This window comes from Temnothorax curvispinosus, unplaced genomic scaffold, assembly GCF_003070985.1.
Source record: "Temnothorax curvispinosus isolate PA1 unplaced genomic scaffold, ASM307098v1 QBEX01013732.1, whole genome shotgun sequence".
Taxonomy (NCBI): Eukaryota; Metazoa; Arthropoda; class Insecta; order Hymenoptera; family Formicidae; genus Temnothorax; species Temnothorax curvispinosus.
This window is the reverse complement of record NW_020223512.1, coordinates 153,011-177,380: the sequence shown is the minus strand read 5'-3', so window position 1 is coordinate 177,380 and position 24,370 is coordinate 153,011. Positions and strand designations below refer to the sequence as shown.

Below are 24,370 nucleotides of genomic sequence, written 5' to 3'. Positions count from 1 at the left end.
TATGAATTCCATTTTGACAAAAACTGGAGATACGATTCTTTATCTCTACGGTATAGATACATGTTCTTAAGAGAAATCATTTTATCGCTTTGACATATGACGTCAACCGTCAAAACGGCACGTAACGATTATCGCAGGACGCGCTGCCGCTAATGTAAACCGGAAGTATCGGGTGCCTTTCTGCGAGAGGGAAACGGCATGACGTAATGTCATTTCTCATCTGTCTCGTCTGCGTGCAATAATTGCCACTGTATATCGCCGGCCGGTTCTCTCTGTTGTTCTCTGCCGTTTGTCCGTTTCTCCTCGGTACCCTCCCCCCCTCCGGCTTTCTCTCGCCACTTCAGCCTCCTCCGGTGTGTGTATGTGTGCGTCGCTTCATCGCCGCCCGCTGTTCCGGCCGCTTTGATTCGCGTATCTATCGCAAAGCTAACCGCCGGGCGACGCTAATCGCCCGGTGAATTCGAAGTGCGCTCTCGCTCGAGTACCCTCGCTCTCGGACGAACGAGCGCCGCCGCGCCGCGCCGCGCGGTGCTCCTTCTTTCGAAAGTGCCGTGTCGACGAAGGGGGACACCGATAAAGGCACAATGAAACACAGGGTGTCCCGCAGCTTTGAAAGGATACCTCGACGTCGGCTACCCGACTAATTCGTTCTGGACAGAAATACCTAGTTCTTTTGTCGAGCTTTGCCAATCCTGTGCCGATTTTTGGAGAAAAACAAGTCGCCCGTCTCCGGGAAGTCTTTATGTTCATCCGAGCGGAAAAATGTTTCCTAGAAATCGCTCACTTTCATGTTATTCATAAGCTTCAAGAAATCACGCATGATAATCACAACGTAATTTGCGACTTTGTACGTTTGGAAACGTAGAAGATGTGACGTACCGCTCGAGGAGCGTACGGGAATTAAATTTGTCCCAAGCGTTGCCGATAATTGAATAATATGTCGCTGTATACAGTCTAATGCTATTATTAGCGGATATTACGATCGAATTTGCCTTTGTAGCAGCTGTATCGCATCGCATCCTTCTGCATGCTTCCGCTGACTTATGTACCTGTCTACCGTTAATCTGCAAATTCTCTTCCCTCGCGCGCTAAAGTTACTCCTACTCGCGAATTCGTGGAATATCACGGAATTATAATTAAATTAAAAAATCTTCGAGGGTCAACAGTTAGCATTTTATTTTACGCTACGTTGGTTCGATTGCATTATACAGCGAATTCGTGCTGGTACTTATAGCGTAAGTGCGTCCTCGACGATGGAAACGCGAAGCGCGCGGCACGTAAATTTTTCAGCCGCGATACCGGAAGCGACGGTCGACGGAGACTATTGCCTCCTTATCCGGCTGACTGAATCTTTTAACGTCGGTAAGAGGCAAATCTCGTCCCGCTTAATCCCGTGTAAAAGTTTCGGTGGGTTTCGCCGGTGAATCTGCTGTCTCTCGACCTCTCTCTTTCTCCCTCTGTTTCTTTCCCTCTCGAACAACCGGTCGAAATCGATCAAACGACGAAACTCGGAAAGAGCTATGCATTTTTTATCCGACGTAAAAGAAAACGCTCGTAAAACCCAGCGAGATTCTGCGCGTGTAATCCGCAATGCCGTTCTACGTTTCTCGGCACACAGCGAGATCTTAAACCACAGTTTTGTAACGATCCCTTACGATTCCTCTCTCTTAATCCCGCTGTGCAACGTAAACGTTATGGTTTTCGGAGTTTAACCGTGGAATTGTTAAAAAGAGAAGAATCGTGAATCGCTTGCGCGCGATTTTTGTATGTATGTACTTTCGATCCGAGTTCGGAACGCGGATTTATCCCCCGTATCTCTCTCTTGCTCTCTCTCTCGGCTCAAGAGAGGAGCCTGCTTGCTCGGGCGAGTCTCGCGGTATTCTGTCGTACCCCGGGCTCCCTCGGCCACGACGGCGATCCCGTTAACGAACGACGCCATTAAGGGCGCATTAACATATAATTTTCCGTGAGAAATTATAGGCGACTCAGCGCCGGGTTGCTTTGCACGGTGTTTATTACGCGTGTCCGCCGCATCGCGCGGCGCGAGAGCGAGCGGGTCCAGGACGAGAAAAAGAGAAAGAGAGAAGGATAAAGACGAAGCAAAAGAGAAGGAAAGAGAGGAGCAGGAGCGCCGCACCGGCGCGGCGTCCGGAGTCGATTGGCGGTGGCGAAGGAGAGAACGTCGGATCGTGATGGGGCTGACGCGGGGGGAGGAGGAGACGTAGAGGTTTTAAATCGCGTGATGTGTTAGTGCATTCATGCGAATCCACATCTTGCGCGGAGGGGGCGGAGGGGGGGGCGCGAAGGGGGACCAGAGGAGCGCGCGTGTGTGGGATCGCGTGCGGCGGCGAGATCAAACGAACACGCTCCGTCTCTCTCTCTCTCTTTCTCTCCGTTTCGCGCTGACTTTCTCTCTCCTTCCATCTGCTCGAATCTCCTCTCTTTCTCTCTTTTTCTCTTCATCATCATCGTCGTCCTCGTCTCGTCGCGGCTTCTCCTTTTTCCTTCTCGGTCGCGCCCGAGCTCTGGCAAACACGCTACCAGTTTCTCACTTTTGCTCGCGCGAGCGCGGCGCTCTCTCTTTCTCTCTTTCTTTCTCCATCTCTCTTTCCTCCTCGACGACAACGTCGAACCGGCACCGGTTCTCTCTCGTTGGTCCTCGTCCTTTGCCTTCTGCCCTCTCCTCTTGCCCGACAAGGAGGAGCTGCAGGCCGCCGTCGCAGGCGCGATTCCATTATTATCGCCGATAGTTTAATTTCCATTAATTGCCGGGCGCGCGGGTTTCCCATGGAGTCTGCAAGATTAAAACGCTAACCCCTTTTAAAACTGATATTTTACCTGAAGAATTTGCCCGCGCGAGCGAATCGCTGAATTTTGGAAACGACCCGACTTCGAGAGCGTTAATGGTTTTCGAACTAGAGAGCTCTGAATAAAATCTAATACAATTTTTTAAAAATATTTTATAAAATATGTTACAATAGAACATTTTTATATTTTTCACGTAGCAATATTTTCTGTGTAAAATTTCCTTTCAATTATTCCCCGACAATTTATTTTTATAGAATTACATTCTTCTAAAATATCGAACGATTCGAATCTTTTATTCTTGTATACATATATATCTATTTATTATCCGATTAGCGTGCAGAGTCCACGATTTTGAATGAATATAACATAGAAATATTGGAATTATTAACCCTTTGTTGTACAAATTTCTTTGTTAAATATATTTTGCTGAATTTTAGTATTAGGGTTTCTGGAGTTGCTAATTGTAAATTGGAAATCGAAATTTAATAAATTAAAATGACGGATTCAATATGACAACCAAATTGAAAAAAATTAACCATGACTTATTTGCGTATAAAATTTTATATGTAAGAGTTTTTCTGATTTAAAATCTGTAGTGAAAATTTGAAAATGGCGAATCCAATATCGAAGAAATTTTTGCTATTTTTTAATAAAAAAAAGTTTTGCTCTTCGTATAATCCTCAGGAATTTCAAATATAAATATACCGTTAAATATAAGTTAAACGGAAGTAATTTTTCAAAATTCTTACAAGAAAATCTTGTGAAGCGTCAAATTACAATTGTAATGAAATTTTATTTAAAAGCGATAGATAAATTTAGAAATTATCAGTGGTAAGGCCAAAAAACGGAAAAGTAATTACAAATTTTTGTTATTTATATACACATACAAGTCTTAGGAACATAATGATACTACATATGTTAGACAAATCAATTCTGAAATACCTAAAAACATAGGAAAACTGCGAAGAAATATGTGTCTCTAGGACAAAGAGTTAAATTAATAAAATATGCAACAAAGAATTAAATATATAACGTTATAAAAAGAGTAAAGTTAAAATTATGTTCCAAACATGCAAAGGACAGATTTAGTCTGGAACAGGTGATTAGCCGCATCGTGAGTTCCGTTTTAAGAGAATTTCGTAACGGGGTCGTGTACCTGACAATCTCTTTAAATCGGTATTTACCGAAGTCGATAAGATTGTCGGGATGCCAGCTGCCGCTGCGGTTGAATCGCTCAACTGGGAAATGCCAAATCGCATTTCAGATGCACTTGATGCGTCGATTTAAGCTTGTCCGATGGCGACTAATTCAATATGAATTGATAATCTTCTTAAAATTAAGATTATATAAGAGAGTGTCTTTTCTCAAGCCGAACAGATCATTATAAACAAATCTAATTTTTTTAGCGAATAACGTAAGATACGTATTTTAAAACTATTTGATATTCCGAAAAGAGGCATTCTGAAAATAAATGTATATTAGATGTACCAATATTGAAATCAATAAATTGGTAAAAAACGAAAGGAGATCCGAAGGAAAAGAATCGAGTAAAGCTTAACTTTTCATCGCAAAGAGAAATTTAGAGCATGCCGACATAAATTTCTCTCTTTTTCTCTTTTTCTTTGTCAGAACACCTCGTGTGTATATATATATATATATATATATATATATCTCATTATCTTTCGAGATCGAGTGTCATCCGGCTTCTTTCGTTGACGATCCAACGTCGGCCCGGTCAAACCGCTGACACCTTTCAAGTCGCCGACTTTCTTCCCCTTACGTTTCCTCACTTTTCCGCTCTCCCCTCCCTCCTAGCCCCTCGCCTTCTTTCGGCTTTCGTATGTTTTCTTTGTCTTCTTCCCCGACTGTCACGCGAATTTGTCGCTTTATTATCACGTCGGTATATCTCTGAATCTTACTTTAAGTATAGTTTTATTTTTGCAAACAAATATATGCTTCGATTTTCTAGTAAAAGGAAATACCGAAATTATGCGATAATCACGCCCGAATCTTTTCTGGGGCATTTTAATATTAATGGATAAAAAATAAAATCTTTATTAAAATAATCTAACAATGACTGTTATTTATTTTTTAAAATTATTAGCTTCTGCACACAATAGAGCACATGTTAGGAATAAGAATAAATATTTAATATTAGGAATCGGAATTAGATATAATGATTAAACGTAACGTACAATGGGAAAGAATAAAATACAGGATGTCCCAAAAATCTCAGAACGTCAAATATCTCGAAAAATATGGAAGATATAGAAAAATGTTTTAAACAAAAGTTGTAAGGTTTAAAAAAAATATATTTACTGACCTTATCACTTTGATCTTATGGTGTCATTAAGATCAAGTCAGGGTCACTTTGAATTTTATAAATTAAACTCCCTATGTTTTATTGCGTATTCTTGCCCAAGTCGAGGTGTTTTTAAAACACTATAGTAAAGTTCTTTTTTGGTAAAAATGACTCGAGATATTTTAAATTTTGTCACGACATTTTTAATATAAAATATGAAATATCTCTTAAAGTATTCACTTTTCAATGACTTAACCATGATAATTTTATACGTAGCGTAATGAAAGGAATCGAATAATAATGTTAATTACATTTGCAATTTTGTGAAATTGATTGCATCTACAAAATGCATCACATCTTTTTAAAATCTTTTAAAATAATTTTTTTTACAACAATCGATTCAATTCTTTATAGTCAAACTGATAAGGTTAGTAAATAGATCTTTTTAAAACCTGCAATTTTTGTCTAAAACGTTTTTCCATATCTTTCATATTTTTCGAGATATTTGATCGTTCCGAGATTTTTGGGACATCTTGTATAAGATATTAATATAGGAATATTCCTACATTTTTATATATCCTAACATTTAATATTTATTACAGAAATATTCTTATACTTATATATCCTAATATTTAAAATGTTTCTTATTCCTAACATGTGCACTATCGTGCGCAGGGCTTTAGATATGGATATGTTTTGGCGATAGTGGGGAGTGATAATGGTGACCGATGTGATAAAAATCGTTATTCGTCTTGATCGTAAAGGCGGTTAATAAATACCACCGAAAAATCTGAGTTTCTGTTTAAAGATCTTCTTAAGAATTTGCCCTTGTACCTGGACCCTATCACTTTTTTGTTCAGCGGCTTCGTCCACCAAGATCCCTCTTTCCTCTCCCTTTCTCCTTCCCCTGATAGAAGGAGAAAGAGAGGAGGGCATGAGAGAAGATCGGTCTGCTTGCGAAGGAAGGTGGAGAAGAAGAATAAGTGGGGGGATGCAGCACGATAGAGGAGAAGAAAAAGAGAAGCATGCTGCAAGGGACAGAGCGAGAGGGAGAGACGGAGATAATGCTCGCTCTTTTCCTTAGCTCCTACGGTCACTGTGGTTTCAGTCTCACTGTGTACGTTGCGTAGGACACAGGTCCTACAGTCCGGTCCTTCGTCATCTTCTCCGTTGGCCGCCAAAGTCTTCGATTCTTCTCTCTGGATTATTATTACGAGTCGTCCCTCGTATCCTTCGTTCTTCGTGCCGAAACGTATCCCTTCACGAGAAACGTGATGTTTCGATGTTCCGAGTGATGTTCTGTTTCATGTTTGAAATATTTATCGTGTTCTCTGCCACTGTCGCTCTTACTACAAAATAACATTGAGATAAGCTGATGATCCAGGTAAACTGTTGCAAAAAAGAAATTTCGATTTATCTGACGAGATTTAGGCGATTATCTTGGCGCACAGTTGTCAGGAAATGATTTCCAATGGTGAAAAATGACCGTAATTTTAACGCGGAAGTAAAATCGGCTCGATGATCGGTTGATTCGTGATGAAGAGAAGAGAGAGAATGTACATCTGACAACGGGAGACTTCGATGCCTCCGTCTGGAAAATCTCGGCGCGAGCCTGTGATGCTGTAGTCATTCAGGCACGATATTCGCATGCCGTTCGCATGATATTCATCGATGGATCACGATCGTTACGCCGAGCACGTGCAGCACGATTTTCTTCATTAAAAAGAGCGGAAAAGAAGCAAAACCTCACGGTGATCCAAGGATAAAAATAATTTTGTGGAATTGCATCCGAAGAAAAATTCGAATTTGAACCACAACCGAACTTCTGAATAATTTGAAGGAATTCGAGATGTTGTATCGATAGAATTCGAATTTAAAAGGCAAGAGGAAAAGTGGAAGAGAGAGGGAGAGAGTTTGAGTTTTAAGAAAAAGTTTTTTTTGTGCATCGTGATAATTTTGTGAGAGAAACAATTTGTTTTTGTGATAACTTTGTGTATAGCCGCGAGTTCGTTGAGAATGGTACCGATATTATCGCACAATTGTTCCCGGCGGTACTTCAAAAAAGGCAGGTAGACGAGACGTCACGACCGATAGTCATCGGCCACGCACGACCCGACGACGATAATGATGAACGAGTCGCGTCGCTGAGTCCCCATGAACCGGCGCGGAGTTAAGGTATTAACTGTGGTGAATTACAGGAGACTATTAATTACGGCGCGCCAAACGGATCGTTAATCGCGACACCTATCAAAGGGGGGTGGAGGGCTTACTTCCGTTCTGCGAATTCTCATTATTATCGCGCGATATATAATATCCATGGGATCTGTGCTGTGAAGAATGTACGGCAAGCCTAATTGAATGTTCGCAACTTCAAGAACCATCTGCCATCTTTCTCCTTTACTAGGTTTCGTGTTAACCCTCCATTACCCTCGTTCGACAAACGAACTTTGCCGCGCCCTGTACTGCATTAGTGCGGCGTTGTTTTTTCAGGGCACGTATTATGAAACTTTTTGGCATGGATTCCAATCAGAATTATTCCGTTTTCCCTAAAAAAGAAAAAAGCACAATAGAAATTTAAACTGAACAATTCCCATCGGAATTTATGTCAAAAAGTTCCATGATACGTGCCCAGATCAACACAATCTTAAGCCCGTATCACACTACGGGATTAAGATTGGATTCAAATACAATGGAGGGTTAAAGCGGCACGTGGATCCACGTGCTTGAAATTTTGAGTAAAAGCGTTGAAAAATTGCTCATTTATGGAGTACGACATGAAATTATTCTACCATTGTTTATCCATTTTTACGTTTATTAACAAAGAATATGGTGAATATCGTAATTATCCTAACATTTCCGGGTCAAAGTACTCGTATTAGCAACAACTTCTTAGCGATAACTTCTTTGTATACAAATATCACGCCGAAAAGAAGAAGGATGCACACGTCTCTTTAACTACCTTTAACTACTACGTAGTTTGTCATAACTCACTTAATCTCTTTGTCATCTTTTAAATGCTCTGCAGCGACAATGACATTGCCTAAAACGGACGGCATAGATATTTGGAAAACTCGAGATAGGTCAGGTAGTTGTTTGTTGGGAGGAGAAGGGGGGAACCGGCTTTGGTTAATACCGCGCTGAACGTCGTCCTTCCCGACGCCGCCACCTGGGGCGAGCGGCCCTTCAGAAGTTCCTTTGAAAGATTTGCAGCTCGAGTAGTATACCTCACCGTGAGGTGATGTGCGTGAAGTCATCTGACGATAACGGTGACACGCCTTTGATCGCTTCCGCCTTGTCTTCCACCGCGCCGTCATAACTTCCCCCTTGCCGGTCATATCGGTTATCTTGAACGGCCGTGTTCTCTCACAAGTATCGACAAGAGCCCGCCGACTTCATACGTGAGAAGAGAAAACTCGAATGTCCCGCGAAGTGTCACTGGTCCATTTCGTCTGCTTCGAGTTTAAAACTCCGTCTTTGAACTCTTGCTATATGAAGTAATGCCTGTGGATATATTAATAATAGGTATGATATTTATACCGAATATCATGGTGTGGATGAATGATGTAATTAATTGATAATTAGTTGCGTTACCATTATATAGAGTGACTGAGACAAATCGCGGTCTATTAAGCGATATAATTAAATTTCAAATTGACTAATGATAACTTGTGATTTATACGATTGTAATAAGCGTGACAAGAAAATAGAAGAGTATTGATGTTAGAATAGCAATATTGTCTTTCATTTATCGATGGTCAAGGTCTCAAAAGCTGCGAAAAATTAGAAAAAAAATCTCGCGGTTATCGCGGGAAAATGAATTCCGAAAAATTTGAATCTTTATCTTAAAATAAATAGGGAGTCTATGTGTGCGTGCTCTGAAAAGGGAACCGTAAGAAAGGAGGAGAAAAGTAAGGGGGTCCTCGGACATGTCCCCGCTCTCTTAGGCGCGTAAAAGAGATTTCGCCGACGTTGCTCTCCGCAGACGAGAGGCCGAAGGGATTCTCGCGGACAGAGAGGAGCGGCAACGGCGGGATAGAGAACGAGGAGAGAAGAAAGGAAGAAAGGGGGGAGGAGGATTGTGCGGGGCGCGCGCAGAGAGGGACGGAGAAGCCAGAGAGGGTTAGCTGAAAGGGTTAGCTGAATGGGAGCCGTGTGTATGCTTTCCTCGTTTGAGAAGCTTCGTATCGCCCAGGGCCGTAAGAGAATCACGCCGCGCCACTGTCCTAACGCGCCCCGCGATAAACCTCCCGCATAATTATTTAACACCCGTTAAGTGCGTCGCGTCACGACAGCGGTTTTCCACCGCGACGTGTTCGACATTTGGCTCCATACGGCCATATATAGGCTAATGGTAAGCGGTCGATCGGTTTTCTCGCCGGTATTCGTACGGATTCGAATCGATGGCGGAGGGTTCGACGGCATCTCTAATACAGGGTGGTCCGTGACGCGTCGAGAAAATTAGCGTATGTGTAATAGTTAGGTGTATAAGTGAACAAGGAAGGAAAAATTTGCCTATAAAAATCAGTTGTTACTTTCAGCTTTATTAAATTGAATAATATAAGCGAGTGTACACACGAAAGCAAATGCTGCTTCGTTGTCGAAACGGGGATGCGGTACCAACGATGAGTTGAATTTTCGGTTCATTGGATCGGTATCTCGATCCGGAGGCGAAGAGGACGTTTACCTGCCCGCACGAACGGTTCTTCCTAGAAACATCCTCGTCCCGGGATGCCGCTTCTGATCTCTCGCAGAAGTTTTCCTGCCGTTACGGGAACTCTCTCTCTCTCTCGAAAAAAGCTCTCGTCAGATATAATCTCGATAGGCCCTAATTCCGACGCGGTAAACATCCTTATAAATGTAAAGCATTGAAAATCAGATTTGCCGAGATTACTGCTCTCAACCCCCGGGACGTATATCGCGTTATTACATATCACGGTTATCAAGCGATACCTTCTCCGGCGGGAAAAAATTCGAACTTTACGTTTTTTCATCTCGCGCTGTAAAAGCGCCGCTCTATAATTAGAATTTCAAATGCCTCGAGGAACAAGGAAAGGAAAAAGGAGGAAGGCGACGTGCTTTCATCAGCGGCGCTCGTTTCGAATCGTCGACATCATCGTCGTCGTCGTCGTCGTTGTCGTCGTCGTCGTCGTCCGCGGTGACGAACCGTCTGCTGCGTGTCGAACCGCGCGGCATCGGACCCCCGGTTACGCGCTCGGGACACCCGTTAGACCGCGCGGCGCGACGAGGGAAGGGCCCCGGAGACTCTCAAGCGGCGCGGCGCGGCACGGCGCGGCTTGCCGAGCGAGTGAGCGAGCGAGCGAGTGAGGCGTTCCGAAAACCTGTAATTACGGACCCGGCGTACATCAAGCGGTGCCGCCGCCAGTCGCCAGCCGCCGGCCGAGGCCTACGTCTTCCGTCTCTCTTTTTATATCCGTTTCTTTTCTCCGCCTTTCTCTTACCTCGCTCTCGCGCTTCTTCACCATCTTTGCCCCCCTCCTCCCCCCAGGGCCGTACTCCTATAGAGTTCCTATAATATAAGAGCTGCGACAAACCGCTACCATTTATAGGCGGAGCAATGTACCAACGCTAATTTTTTTAAATATAAATTGGATCCGCTGCATTTTCGTTCAATGTAACCCTGACAATTGTCAAGTTAAATTGACAACTGTTATCATAAGTGTAAATATATAAATATAGGGATGACGCGCGTAGCTTCATGTGAGCGCGGATGATTAGAACTAGAAAATCTTAGGTCCAATCCCGGGTTTTCTTCCACATGCAATATACGTACAGGGAAAGAATAAGCCTTTCAGACTGCGGTGGGCTTTGGGTTATCCCATAGATTAGTTAATTAACAATATCTGACCAAAAAAATATAGTTGTCTATGAGTAACAGCTCAACCAATCAGAAGTCATCACACTATGTCGCAACACTTGTTATAGGAACTCTACTATAGATCGGAGTACTGCTTTAAACATTATCTGTACAAAGTGGCTATATGCCAAGCTATATACCTGTATATAGCAATTTATTAAAGGAAAAGAATAATTTTTTTTACTCTTAAATAATTTTAAATCGTAAACTGCTTGATTGTATGTAAGCAGTTGGTGACGGCAATTAATAATTCTTTAAATTTTTTATTTTAGACGAAGTTATAATATCAGGAATAATTATATGCGTTGTTTTAAAAACAAATTGCTTTTGTTTTTATACTGTTATACATATGTATTATCATACATTATAATTATATTTCTTATTCTTTTGGAATTATATACCTATACACGAACTATAAAAGCTCATTTTTAATTTCTGGTTCGCGAGTTTTAATAACAAGCATGATGAATATAACTGACAATATCTGGGGAGATACGAAGGAATCGCGCGTGGTACGGCCTTGCTTCTCTCTTCGATCTCTTTTTCTCCACTTCTCTTCTTTTCTTCCAAAAGTACCGCCGTACCTGCGTCGAGGGCCCAACTTACCTATACGCCTCTCTACTCCGCTTCTCTCTTTTCGCTCATGCTTTCTCTCGCCGTGTCATTCCGTTTCTCTTCTTCTGCTTGCTATTGCTACTCGTCGTTCTGAACCTTCCCGGTTCAATTTGAACGGTATTTCAAGCTCTAGTTACGCAAAAGATTTGATATTCTTCACCATCTGACGACTATCACGATAATATTCCTAATTAAAAATTATGGAAATTTTTTAGGAACTTTTATTCTAATTAAGTTTAATTAGCAATCTATATTAGTGGATCATATCGTTCAAAGATCGAAAATCGAATAATGATGAATGTCAATTGATGCATCGACCCTTTTTTAAATAATACTATACAAATTAATACTGCAATCTTATTAATTCTTTGGCGAACAATTACCGATGTGAGCTGGGAGGAGCGCATTGGTAGAGGAGACGAGAACAGAAAGTCGCAGTTTCCTGAGGGATTCGTTCGATCGCGACGCACAAAAAGCCGGCGTGTCAGCGGCTGCATAGAGAGGTGTATCGCCGGATGGCCTTTAAGATTCCTCTTCGTCCGCTGATGCCTTTCTTCTTTGCTCTCTCGCTCGCTCCTTGCCGCCCTCCCTCCTTCCCTCCCACCCTTGTCCGCGTCTCTCGTTTTTTGAAAGAATCTTAATCGCTCGCGCCGATAAACGGACCTCGCGAGAATCGGGAACGACCGACCGGCGCGGCGCGGCGACTGGCCGTAGCCATTCTCGCTTCTAATTCTTTCCAGCCGCCACCGTCATTCCTGATTCTTTTAGCTCTAATTTCAATTAGAATTCAATACAGAGTTCTACATAATTTTATTATATTAATTTTCTCCATAATTTTATTATTCTAAGATCTTTACTGAATATTTGTTATTCTAATAATCAGTAATCAATCTAAGGATTTTGTAATAATAGTTTTAATTATAGACTTCAAGTAGTTTTAATTATAGTTATAGCGACATCGTTTAAGTGAGATAAATGAAAGAATATCGCTCTTCACGCAATAATGAGAAGTGGAAAACCGATTGTTCGAATATAGGGAAAATTCACGGAGAAGCAGATTTGCCACGAATCGTCACACATCGAGTGGCTTCGAATGAGCAAATCATTTCGATGATCCTCGGCGAGACGACGGTTTCAAAGCACATTCCAGGCAATCCCGTCGCTGCGCGACATCTCACACGGTAAAAAAGGGCCAAAGGGGCTTCGACAATTCTCGTCTCTCCTCGTTTCCTCCACCACTTCTCTCGAGAATGCTTTTTTCCCCGCGAACCAACCAATTGAACGCGATATGCGTTTTATCTTTCGAGGTGGAAATGCCGTTTTGTTATTAAATCTGATATTCTGCAATGCATATTGAATTATTGAAGTATTGCATGAAACATTTTATATCTCAATGTAAAGTTTAGAATTTCCGGATGTTTATAGGAAGATGTTTATCTCTGTATTTTTGTCGAATATAGTTTTCTCTGTTTAAAACTTTAAAAACAATTTTTTAACAAATAATTTTTAGGACCTTTTAAATAAATTTATTTAAAAAATTAATTTTAATAAATTATTTTTTGGAATAATTACAAAAGAAATCTTCTAAAAGTAAATGTTACAGATAAAATTCCAAAAATGTGTCGTAAAATGAAATTAAATGACAGTTTTAATTATCGTAATAGATCTTTTACCATATCGGATCTTATTTCAAAAGTTACAACTTTTGTAATACTGATAGTATTCACAATCAGTTTAAAACGCTAAGACTACGACTTTATGGGGCTTTACTTTGCTCTTTCCTTTCTTCGTTTGCATTTCTGGTCGTCGTGTAATACATATTCGTGAGATATTGGTACAGTTAATTCCATCTGCACTTCCATTGCACTTTCGTCGGTAATATCGCGATTCGGTAGACGATGGCCCTTTATCGGCTCTGGGACATATCGGGACGACAACCGTTTCTCGAATTGTACACGCCAATGACAGTGAACGACACCGCGAGGCTCTCGATGACGGATGATCTCGTGATTATCAACTGCATCGCGTCTCGTGACCTTCGTTATCCACGCTCATTTTTAGAGCTCGAGGTGCAAATGAATCCCAATCAATATTGATTGTGGGTATATATACGTGCTAAAATTTTTACAGCATCGAGTTTCACGCAAAATTTTATGCAAAATTAAACATGAAATTCTTACGTTAATTCTTTATCCAAATGTCATTCGGTCAAATCTAATTAAACTATAAATGACACACCGAGGCACGACGAAGAACTTGCGATTTTTTCAAGCGTCGTTTTTACGAAACAAATCTGCACAGAGATACAAAAATCCGAGGGTCAGATATTCGGCGAGGCGACACGTTACAGGCCCGGATATTGGCGGTGACCGGAAGCCGCGCGATTTCTTTGTGCCTATAGAATCGGAAGTCACGGGGGCGTAAATTTTAATATCATTCGCGTAGGGGCGAGGAAGAAGCACCTCTCTCGCGTGAGAATTCCTCACGTGGATTCCTCGCGGAATCCATACGGAGGAAACCATATGTGGCACGCTTCGGCAAATCTTAATATCTCGTCGAACGCATGTCCCTTTTTATACCTCCGCGGTATTTCGCTTCCTCGGAAATCGCGAGATCGACCACGATGCCACATCGACCGCGCAAAACGTGATTTCACGCTGGACGAATCGCGATTTTATTGTGGAATCTGCAAGCGAACCGAGTATTTTAAATCTTTTCGGTAACACCATATGTGAAATATTTATCGAGAATATAAAACATAGCGCACTCCATGTAAATATATTTTTGTTGCAAAGCGAATGTTTTATTTATTTAGCATCTAAATACTGAAAATCGTCTTTTTTCCTGCAACAAAAAATGGAAACAAAGCGAAACTAAAAAATTTATCAGACTTGAGAAAATTACAATTATCATATCATAGATTTTACATTCTCGGCTTTAAGGAAAACTGGTGAATAAAATGCAAAAAGAAGGAAAATAATTTCTCTCAGATAAAAGTTTTACGCGTGCAACCCCCGATTGGAGCATCGCCGAGCCGGAAAAGCTTTAATACATTTCCAGTTCTGAGATCGCGAGGGTTAAGGTCATTAATGATAAAATGGGACGGCGACAAGTGGTGGGTGGTGGAGGTGGAGGTGATGGCTGACGGAGCATACAGATAACTGTTTCGTAATTTGTTAGCGCGCGCGAAGTCTAACCACCGGGCGCGGCGCGAAATATAATAATTTTAATTTGCACCTTGCGCACACCCCAACCTTCTTTCCCCTCCTCATTTTATGCCTGCCTAATGACGTTCGTCGTTGTAATTATTCGATGGAGCGCCGCTGTTGCGCTAACATATAATTAAAAGAAAGCGAACGCGCGAATTATCGGGACGAGACCACGACGACATAAATCTCCTCCGCGAAGATGAGCTTCGTTAAATCTTAATTCTAATCATTCCTGATTCGCATACTCCCTTCCCTACGTAAATAAGTAAGAGAACGGGCATGCATAACGTTTTTTGTCGACAATTGAGAATTAATATTTATTTGCAATTAGCGTTAAATGACATTGATCGTTTTCAAGAATGTTACATTTAGCTTTTTGGATTAAAAACATTTTGCATTGTTATCTACTTGAAATATAACAATACAATTTTCTATAACGCTTAGATATTAATGTGTCAATTTTTAGTATTATATTTGAAATCTTAATTTTTCAAAATCGTACCTCGTAGAAATTTAGAAAATTCTTAATTAGGAAAATTCTTTGAATCATAAATAATGCCGATTATGTTCTTCTGATACTTTTTCAATTTTTGGAGAGTTTAGAATCTCGGAAATTGAGATTCTAGGAATTCTTGGAAATCTTGTAAAATTCTTGGAGTTTTAGATAGTGCAACCTTCTTGCGGATTATGATCTCCTGATACTTTGTCAATTTTCGTGAGTTTAGATTTTCGCATTTAAACTTTCACAAACTTAAAATTCTAGGAATTGTGATTTTTAATATCTTGGTTAACGGAGCGTGTGGGTTTAGACGGGTATGATTATTTATAAGACAAGTGTTTTGTAAATTTGTATCTGATTTTAGCTTTACTGAATTTAAAAAAAAAATTACAATATTTACATTTGCACGCTTTTTGATATTGATTCTTATGCTCTGTCGACAATGTCGGTAACTACCGACATTACAGATACAAAAATTGTAAAGTTACAAATTTTTTTTGGAAACGATCGAAAGATAAACGAGCACTTCTGTATCCGTCGTGCTCGCAAACGATCGGCAATACAGATTCACCTTTGGATTTCAAATTGGTGTCACAGTCGCGATAGGTGGCGACACCGGCTTGATGCGCGAACGGAACTCGAATATTTCGAGCTATACGTTACGATTTCGAAAGAGATCTCCACGATCGATACTAATATCGACGCTTTTCGACGAATCGAAATGCGGGTTCCCTCGCTTCTTCGGCAGGCGGAGGGGGCGGAGAGTACAAGAAAAGAAATGCGATTCGGCGATGCGCGTCGTCGGCAGCGATTGTGTCGTCGCGAGGCTTCTCTCGCCACCACGAGGAGGATATTTCGCCGAATAAATCGAAGGCGTCCGTCCACCCGTTGGAGGATGAACCTGGAGAGATTCTCGAACAATGAGGAGATGCCTGCGGTAGAACTGATACGGCTGGAAAAGCCTCTTAAGTTAATACCTGGTCGTCGTTGCTGACGAAACGTTTTCTTTCCCTTTCATCGGGGGATATCGCGTTCAACCAGTCCACCTTCGACTCGCTCGGAAGAGGTACACCTGCAAACAAACAGGAATTTGCTGATTATTATTATACGTCCACTGGCCGTTTGAAAGCGTGGGTGCGCTCAATCGTTCGACCTCTATTACCGACGATTCGTTGATGGTTTAAATATATTTTTTGTTTTCTTTATTCATTAATATAAAGAAAAAGAAAACAAATATATTAACAGCAAGATAAAGTTATTTGTGTACACAGAAAAATTATAAGGAGAATTTATGTAGGTTTTCTAATGCCAATAGATTCTTTGTTGTGTTGTACAGCATTAGGATATAGAGACATGTCCTTAAAATTAATTGAGATATTCCATGATTATTTCTCTAGGTTGTATTTTGTAGTTTAACAGTAGTGAGATATGTGTTTATAATTAATTCTGTAAAAATATTTGGTGCCAGACATAGGTAGGCAGACTAGGGAGTCTCGATTCATCTTCAATGAGCAATGCGAGAAAGGATTTTAGCGAGGCGTTTTGCTGTCGGAGTCGACATAGGTCACAAGGAGTCTAGACGCTATCCCTACCCTGCCTATCGCCATATCAGCGTAGCTTCAGTCCTGGTCAGGACGCGCAGCCTTGGTTCAGTGTGCCTGCAGCAGTGCTATCGAAGCCATCCAAAGCATCCTAGGCTCATTCTTTATGATATAACAAAGATTTAGCAGTGTTTGTGGTATCGGATAGATTCACTTTTGTCAGAATCATAATAGATCTTTGTATACTTGGCAAATTTGAAGGCTGTCTGTGTTAGACTCACCACCAAGATGGTATGTACTCTGATATTCTTCTCTTTTGATTCAGGTAAATGTGCGGTGGAGCGAGATGATTGACTATGACAGGTTTTCATTTCATATTTCTGCCTTTGTATGGGTCAGGATCAAGTTTCCATACTCATTCGAGGGCTATAGCTTCTCTCTCTCTCTCTCGAATAGCCCTATGATATTGATAGCATTATGTCGAAATTATTTCGTCATAAATTGTTCCGAGCTGGTGATACAAGTCGATTATGCTTTGTGTACTTTTGTGAATGCATATAGAATACTCCTTGTGGATCTGTAATCAAGACATGTAACGTGAAAATTTCAAGTTTTTTAGTGCGATTTGTACAGCGATATGTGTTGTATAGTGCAGTGAAAGCAGTTCTTGTGAATTAATTATGTATACAAGGGGTAATATCTCTTGCTCAAGTGGATAGTTGCACATTTGCCGTTCGGGCTGAAGTATGGCCCATATGAACCATATTTCAATGCCCTGTCATAACAAAGGAAACGGGCCCTACAGGCATAATAGGCCTTTTTTCCCCTGATTGCCTTACCTCATAAACCTATTAATATTTTTCCACTGTGTTAGAGCTCAATTTCAGTTAATAGAGTATATTAAACTCGCAATATGGATTTTTAGGACTGGCAAGTACATTCAATAGCTTGCGTTATAGGTTTTGTCGATCAATACAAATGGTCTGCGCAACAGACCAATAGGGGTTGTGCATATATACATGTACACGCAAAAATGCATCCCTCTGCGCAGCCTGCCAGGAGATGGTCTATAGTTTCTCCCACTATGTTCCACCCTTAAGGTTCCTGGCAACAGAAAAAACCTCCCTTAGCTGCTTAATTGAGAGATATGACTCACTACATGGCTCGATCGATCCAGCATCCCAGATTTCCCTCCTTTGTTAGCGTGTACCAGCTCCACTCTTTCACAGAAATATGACTGCATTAAAGTCAGTAATATTTAGGGAACGTGACTGCCATAGATGATTCTTATTTTTATTTGAATTCCACATATTGAAGAGTACACTATTTATATGTCATTATAAGTGAGATATATATCTTGACAGCCGTTATTTCTACTTGGATACAATTTGTATCTTTGTCATAAAAATGCAAAATGTAAGATTTATGTTATAAATGTAAGATTTATATTCTAAAATTTATTTATTTACTGTTTTAGGTTGGGACTAATCATGTCCACTAAGAGGCATCGCGGGCAAAAATTAAGCGTAGATAATAAAATAGCACATGAAGGCCGTAATAGATAGAATGAGCGCATCTCGGCAAAGCGAAGCGCGTTGCTTCAGTGAAAACTCTCCCAGGCCGCCAGTGCCAGGTAAGACAAGATATACTTAAACAAAAAAGTAGAAGAAATTACATATTAATGCACGTATAAAAGAAAATCAAAAGAATGTGAAGCTGTTCGTTTACCATTGTTTAAGAAATGCGATTGTAGCTCTAATTAAAAACCTATGTTCTTTAAAAACGAGATTTTTTAAATAAAATAATCAAGAATTTGTTCAAATATCTTCAAGATAAATATTTTTTAAAGCTACAATTGCTTTTGTAATATGTTATATTACAGAAAGACTATGTTGATATGTTGAAATTGCATTGCAGCAAGTACTTTGTATGCTTTAGGAGAAGAAACTGGAAGCTATGGAAGCTATGTCAGCCGGATCCGTCCACAGAGCCCCGCTCTGACGCCAAGACGCTCTTCTTTCGCAACACCGCAAGCCTCCGGTGGTGGTTGCGATGTTTCCGCGCCATTGGGATTTGAGCCGGAGGGTTGTTGCGGAACCACTACCATGGAGGGCAATTCGCCCCCTGCTTACGCACGGTGGGCGAGAAATCTGCACTCCCTGTTAGAGGATCCGGTGGGTTTAGAGCTGTTCAAGAGGTACCTTAGTCAGGAAGGGCATTTGGATCCGCTCAACTTCTGGTTCGCCTGCGAGGGCCTCAAAGAGCAGAAGGACATGGAGAAGATCTCGCAGTTGGTGAAGCTCATCTATCGGAGGTTTTTTCTCAAGTCGCAGCTAAGCATACCGGAGGATGTGATGAAGGAGGCGGATCGACGGGTCAAGGAAGGCCGCGCCGATCACAAGGTGTTCGACATCGTGCAGTTGGAGGTCGAGCGGCTGATCAACGAGACAACATATCCCAACTTTCTTCAATCTGACGTGTACGTGCAATACGTTCAGTCCTGCCAGAATCCCGATTCCGGCGGTTGCCCGAGCTCGAGCTCGGGCAGCCGCGAGATGTCCATCTCCTGCGGACCGAGTCTGCTGCCCACCGTGCACGAAGACAGCGAGTACATCGGCACCGGTTGTGTACACATGCACAATTCGCACTCGACCGGCGGGACGCCCGGGGAATTGAGATTGACCAAAGATGTGCTAATGGCTACCCAACAGAGTAGAGCGATGGATCTACGACCGAGGCCAGAAGCGTACGCCGGGTAATGCGCTTTTCATGAAATTATCGAGTCTTATTAAAATACCATTCGTTATCTGTATAGTACGCTTCAGATCAGTCCTGCGAATGCCTTAACAATGCTGTCGTTTTTGTCTTCCTTTCTTTTGAAGCTTGATGTGATGAAACTTGCATAATCTGAATTATATTTTAAGTTTACATTTTATCGTTAGCGATTTCCAAAGCGATTGACGTTGCCAGAAAATAGATTCGCTGTTCTATCCCTCAATAACGTTTTTTGATAGTTTGTCCATATGCAGGATATGCAAAATTTCATTTTATTTATTTTTTTTTTGTTTGACGGATAACCATGATATTTTTATTTGTCTTTTATTTAGTTGTTATTGTTTTGCTATTTTGCGTGGCACTTATAGCATTTACTTGCAACATGGGGCTAGTCCGTATCACATGCACGTATCCAGATTGCACGCACAATATTCCTCCTACAACCCAGTATCCAGACAGGATTCCGAGCTTCAGAGTTTGAGCAGTGATGCACGTACCGAGGTGGACAATGTCTCCCTCAACAGCGGATCCATGTAAGTTCTATTTCTCATTTTAATTTTACACTGCGTTCTTTGATTTTGCACCCGAGATAAAGAGTGGAGGATTTCTCCAATTTTGCACTTCATTTATTTTGAACTTGTTGCATTGTGTAGTGCATTACTAATCCGTATGTATTTGTAATTTGTCACCCGCAGGGATGGGACGAGCAATAGACAGAGGAGCAAGAAGCAATACAGCAAGCAATCTAGTAGGGCAATTAAAGAATCCGCGAATATAAATCGCGAGTCCATGGCACATCATGTTGTCCCACGAACTCAGCGTATGGCGTCCCCGAAGCAGATGACGGCGGAGCAATTCGCGGAAATGCTCACGCAGAAATTGGAGATCCTGATACGAGAGCAGAAGGCCCACGAGAAACTGGAGAAATATCTGTATCAAGAGAACGACGTGTCAAATGGTAACGATACGTTGGTCGAAACTGGTGGAGCTCCCAAGACTCTCGGTGATGCGCTGAAAGAAAAGCTGTCTGTAGAGGAGGACAGCGATCAGGCGATTCTCGACGAGCATGTATCTCGCGTCTGGTCAGATCAGACACCCTCAAGGTCACCCAGGCTCTCGCCCGAGAGAAGGCGTCCCGCTCACAATCATCCACGGCCTTACAAGCAGAGGAAAGAGAAAGATATGGACTCCACGTTCTCAGTGGATAGCGGTAATATTCACGACTTCCCCGAGGGTAGCGACCTTGTCGGTGCCGGTTCCATGAGTTCACTAGGCTCACATTTGCCCAAATCTAAATCTGTGCCATCAGATTACTCCGATTTCCTCCACAAGCAGGACCTGCATATTCAAGGTAAATATGATGAATGGCGGTCTGCGCGTGCATTGTGTACGCGAATTGTGATCGTTAATGAAATAAAATTTTTTTTCTCTTGCGCAGGCCACGACCAAAGATTCCGAAGGTCGGACATGACGAGACGATCAGCCACGAAAAAGTCAATGACAGAGCTAACAGATAGCGGGGTAAGCGTAGTCAGCGACGTGCAACCTTCCATAAATAAGGACGTTCGTCTGATGCCTCGGTTTAAAGAAGACAAGAAGGTTGATTTGAAGCACAGTAGTCGTCACGGCAAGAGGTACGGCTCGCGTAGTGGGTCTTTGGAAAGGCCAAACAGAGAAACCTGGAGTATGGGGGTACCTGCTCAACCGTTCGTTGCTGATCCGGGAATGCCACCTCTGACACCACCTCACACGGTGAATATGAGCTGTTCTTTCCTTTCTTTATTTGGCAATGAGATGTATGCGTCACGGATAACTATCTCACAGGTTATACAACTGGAGGAGACTTGTAGAAGGCTAATGGAGGAGAACAAGGCACGCACTAGTTGCAAGCAACGACACATCAACGTTTCGAAACAGGCGTACGAGTTCGCGTCGCAGAGTCAACCGTACGTCCAATCCAATCAGTCCACTTTGAGGAAACCGAAGCAGGACGATTTCACCACTGTTGTGTTCAGTTTCTGTGACGAGCAATTCCCTTACAGGACCAAAATTCCTGGTCACAACGTCACGTTGAAGCAGTTCAAGGAGTATCTTCCGAAGAAAGGGAGTTATCGGTAATGCAACGTTGCTTAACGAGAGACAACTCAAATTAATAATTTCGTGCATTTTAATTACTTTTTTTTTTCTTTAATTGCAGGTACTTTTTCAAAACGGAATGCGAAGACTTAGATATGAAAGTCATACAAGAGGAGATAACGGACGATGCCGAGGTTTTGCCACTGTGGGAGGGCAAAGTGATGGCGCAGGTTAAGGCGCTTGAATAATAGACTGAATAAAAGGAAACGAAACCGAGCGCGAAATGCGCGTATTCTGACCAAGTGCCGCAATAAATGTTATTTAAGAGACCCGCCACTAAGCTGGCAGCCGACGCGCGCTCGGTGTTTATACATATATACATATTAACGCTTGTCACGCGGCCTCTTTCTCATAATTGCCTAAGAAAGTAGTTTTAATCGATGAAAAAGATAAAATATCGGAGTCGAGCAATATCGTTTCGTGCGTGAACGTTGCGGAAAAATTAAGAAAAGAAAGGCCTCACATTAAATTCTGTCGGTCGAATGTCCTCGAAAGTATCTCGTAGACTTTGTTGACATCACAAGTACAGTAACTATTTCATTGTGGGTTCTTTTCCGCTCAAATATTTTTTAATAAGACTTGGTTAAGGTGTTACTTTATCGGCTGAAGTTTCGAATGCGAGTTTCACTCCCATGATGATTCTTAGAAGATTTTATCGGATCGTAACGCACTGTTTTCTAGCCTCACTGATAAGGTAGACAATAACTTGAATTAAAAAACCATTTGAGCGGAGATCAGACCAGAGTGGAATTAGAGCCGTACTCTTTTCATTTCCTACTTTTCATTTTTCATCATATTTATACTTTCACATTTATTCAGAATAGAGAAAGAGAGAAAGAAAAGATGTTCGTTTTTTTTTTGGTGATAAAATTACTTTGTCAACGAATTTTGTGCGACGGACAGATCGCGCGACACAGCGCTCTATTGTACATACATAATTACTATGTAGCGATTTTGATGACATTGCTATGCGTTTTGTCGGTACGGGTTTTGCCAGATGCGATTATTGTTTATAATTTCGCCTGGCGCGATACCACACTTTCACGGGATAGTTTGGGCGAGAACGGCAACACACATCGATATACCGAATACATTGTGACCGACTAAACAATTTCTTCCTCTCGAAGACTTCCCATAGTTCCCCACACGACTGTACAAAGGATCCGCGTAGTTGATCGCCTTAGCAAGGTCCGCGTAGGCACTAGACTTACATAGGAAAGGATAATTATTACAAACTAGCATCTAATATATCGCGTATGAAATATATTACATATATTTCATGTAAATACGAGACGTTGCCTCGTATATAATATATGTAATGTGTCTTTACGTACGCGCGATACATTGAAAAGAAATTGCGAATCATGTTTTTTTTCCCGTTGTGCCACTACCGTCACCGTTGCATTACCGTCACCCATTCGATATTGTGAAATGAAGTTCACCGAGCGTAGCCTAATACACGGGGCGATATTCGTAGTACGTGTCAACGCGCAGTTGGCATCGGGACGGCAAACATCGGTGGAGAAAAGAAGAAAGGAAGATCATTAGCGTTTAGATTGTAATAACGTTTGTATCAGGTGCGGAAATATGTGCCTTTTTAGCGCAGTAAGGTCGAAATAAGTCTAAGAGAGATGGTTAAGAGATATTTATAAATTGCAAAGTGTACAGGGGCCCAATCCTGATAGGAAAAACTTGTGTCCGATATTGAATCCCAAAATTGTATCTATGTCGATTTATCGGCGAGTTTAGTTTTTTTAAACTCGTTCATCGAAACCGATTGTCGTATTTTATTTAACTCTTTCAGTTGTAGAAGTCTGAATTATTCAAATTTTATCTGTGTTTCACGTGTGAAATTGTGAGGACTTTAACGTCTCACGTTAAAATGTTCGATTGTATAAAGATCGCAGTAGCTGTAAGAATGTAATCTTTCGTCTTTCGATTTGGAAGAAAAAGATGTATAAAAATGAGAGCTCTTTTATCAATGGAAAAAAAGAATAAAGCTCGAAACTGAAGGGATTAAATTAGAACACACAATTATTACATTGTACAATGAATTGCGAAAAATGCCGGATGGCCCTCGATCGATGAATTGCGAAAAATGCCGGATGGCCTTCGATCGATGATTCGACTTTATAATTTGTGCCGGAACTCGCTTCCTACGCGTGATCCCCGTGGGAAAATCGATAAAAAAGAAAAATCGGAATAATATGCGTACCGTTTATTTGAAAATTTGATCGTGTCTCCGCAAATCAATACTGAACGACGACGTGTGCGATCGATGACAATTTTTCAATTGTACGTTATTGATCATTATCGATTAATATCACGAACGTTAAAGTGTTCCTGTACCTAATTAATTAATAACGATTATTATTGTATATCAAAAATATTGAGAATAATAACGCGATTTTCACTGAGAATCAAATGAGTCACGCTGTTGTACCACGTTGTTCAAAATCTCCCTATAATCCTACATCACAATCTTCGATTATATATTGACTAACAAACACAGATGATGTAATTTTTTATGACTAATTGTAAGATAAGCATTTTTATCTCTAGAGAGACATATCAATATGAGATAGAAAAGAATTTTCTTCCTCCAGATTC

At 41.3% G+C, this 24,370-nt stretch overlaps 1 protein-coding gene across 4 annotated transcripts in view; it reads left to right on the top strand.

The window, feature by feature from the left end:
* The window catches only part of LOC112463881 (axin), a 28,666-nt gene extending 4,486 nt beyond the window's left edge, over positions 1 to 24,180 (top strand). Inside the window, exons 1-8 of one of the 4 annotated variants that reach the window (XM_025030547.1) lie at positions 16,076 to 16,374; positions 18,327 to 18,482; positions 18,788 to 19,604; positions 19,993 to 20,157; positions 20,320 to 20,975; positions 21,063 to 21,376; positions 21,449 to 21,738; positions 21,822 to 24,180. In XM_025030547.1, the coding sequence (XP_024886315.1) occupies positions 18,395 to 18,482; positions 18,788 to 19,604; positions 19,993 to 20,157; positions 20,320 to 20,975; positions 21,063 to 21,376; positions 21,449 to 21,738; positions 21,822 to 21,948 (2,457 nt within the window). In that variant the 5' untranslated portion in view covers positions 16,076 to 16,374; positions 18,327 to 18,394 and the 3' untranslated portion in view covers positions 21,949 to 24,180. Of the gene's footprint in view, positions 1 to 16,075; positions 16,375 to 16,982; positions 17,141 to 18,326; positions 18,483 to 18,787; positions 19,605 to 19,992; positions 20,158 to 20,319; positions 20,976 to 21,062; positions 21,377 to 21,448; positions 21,739 to 21,821 lie in introns of those variants that run through there. The other 3 variants (XM_025030549.1, XM_025030548.1, XM_025030551.1) reach the window with 3 other exon arrangements.
* The last annotated feature ends 190 nt before the right edge of the window (positions 24,181 to 24,370 follow it).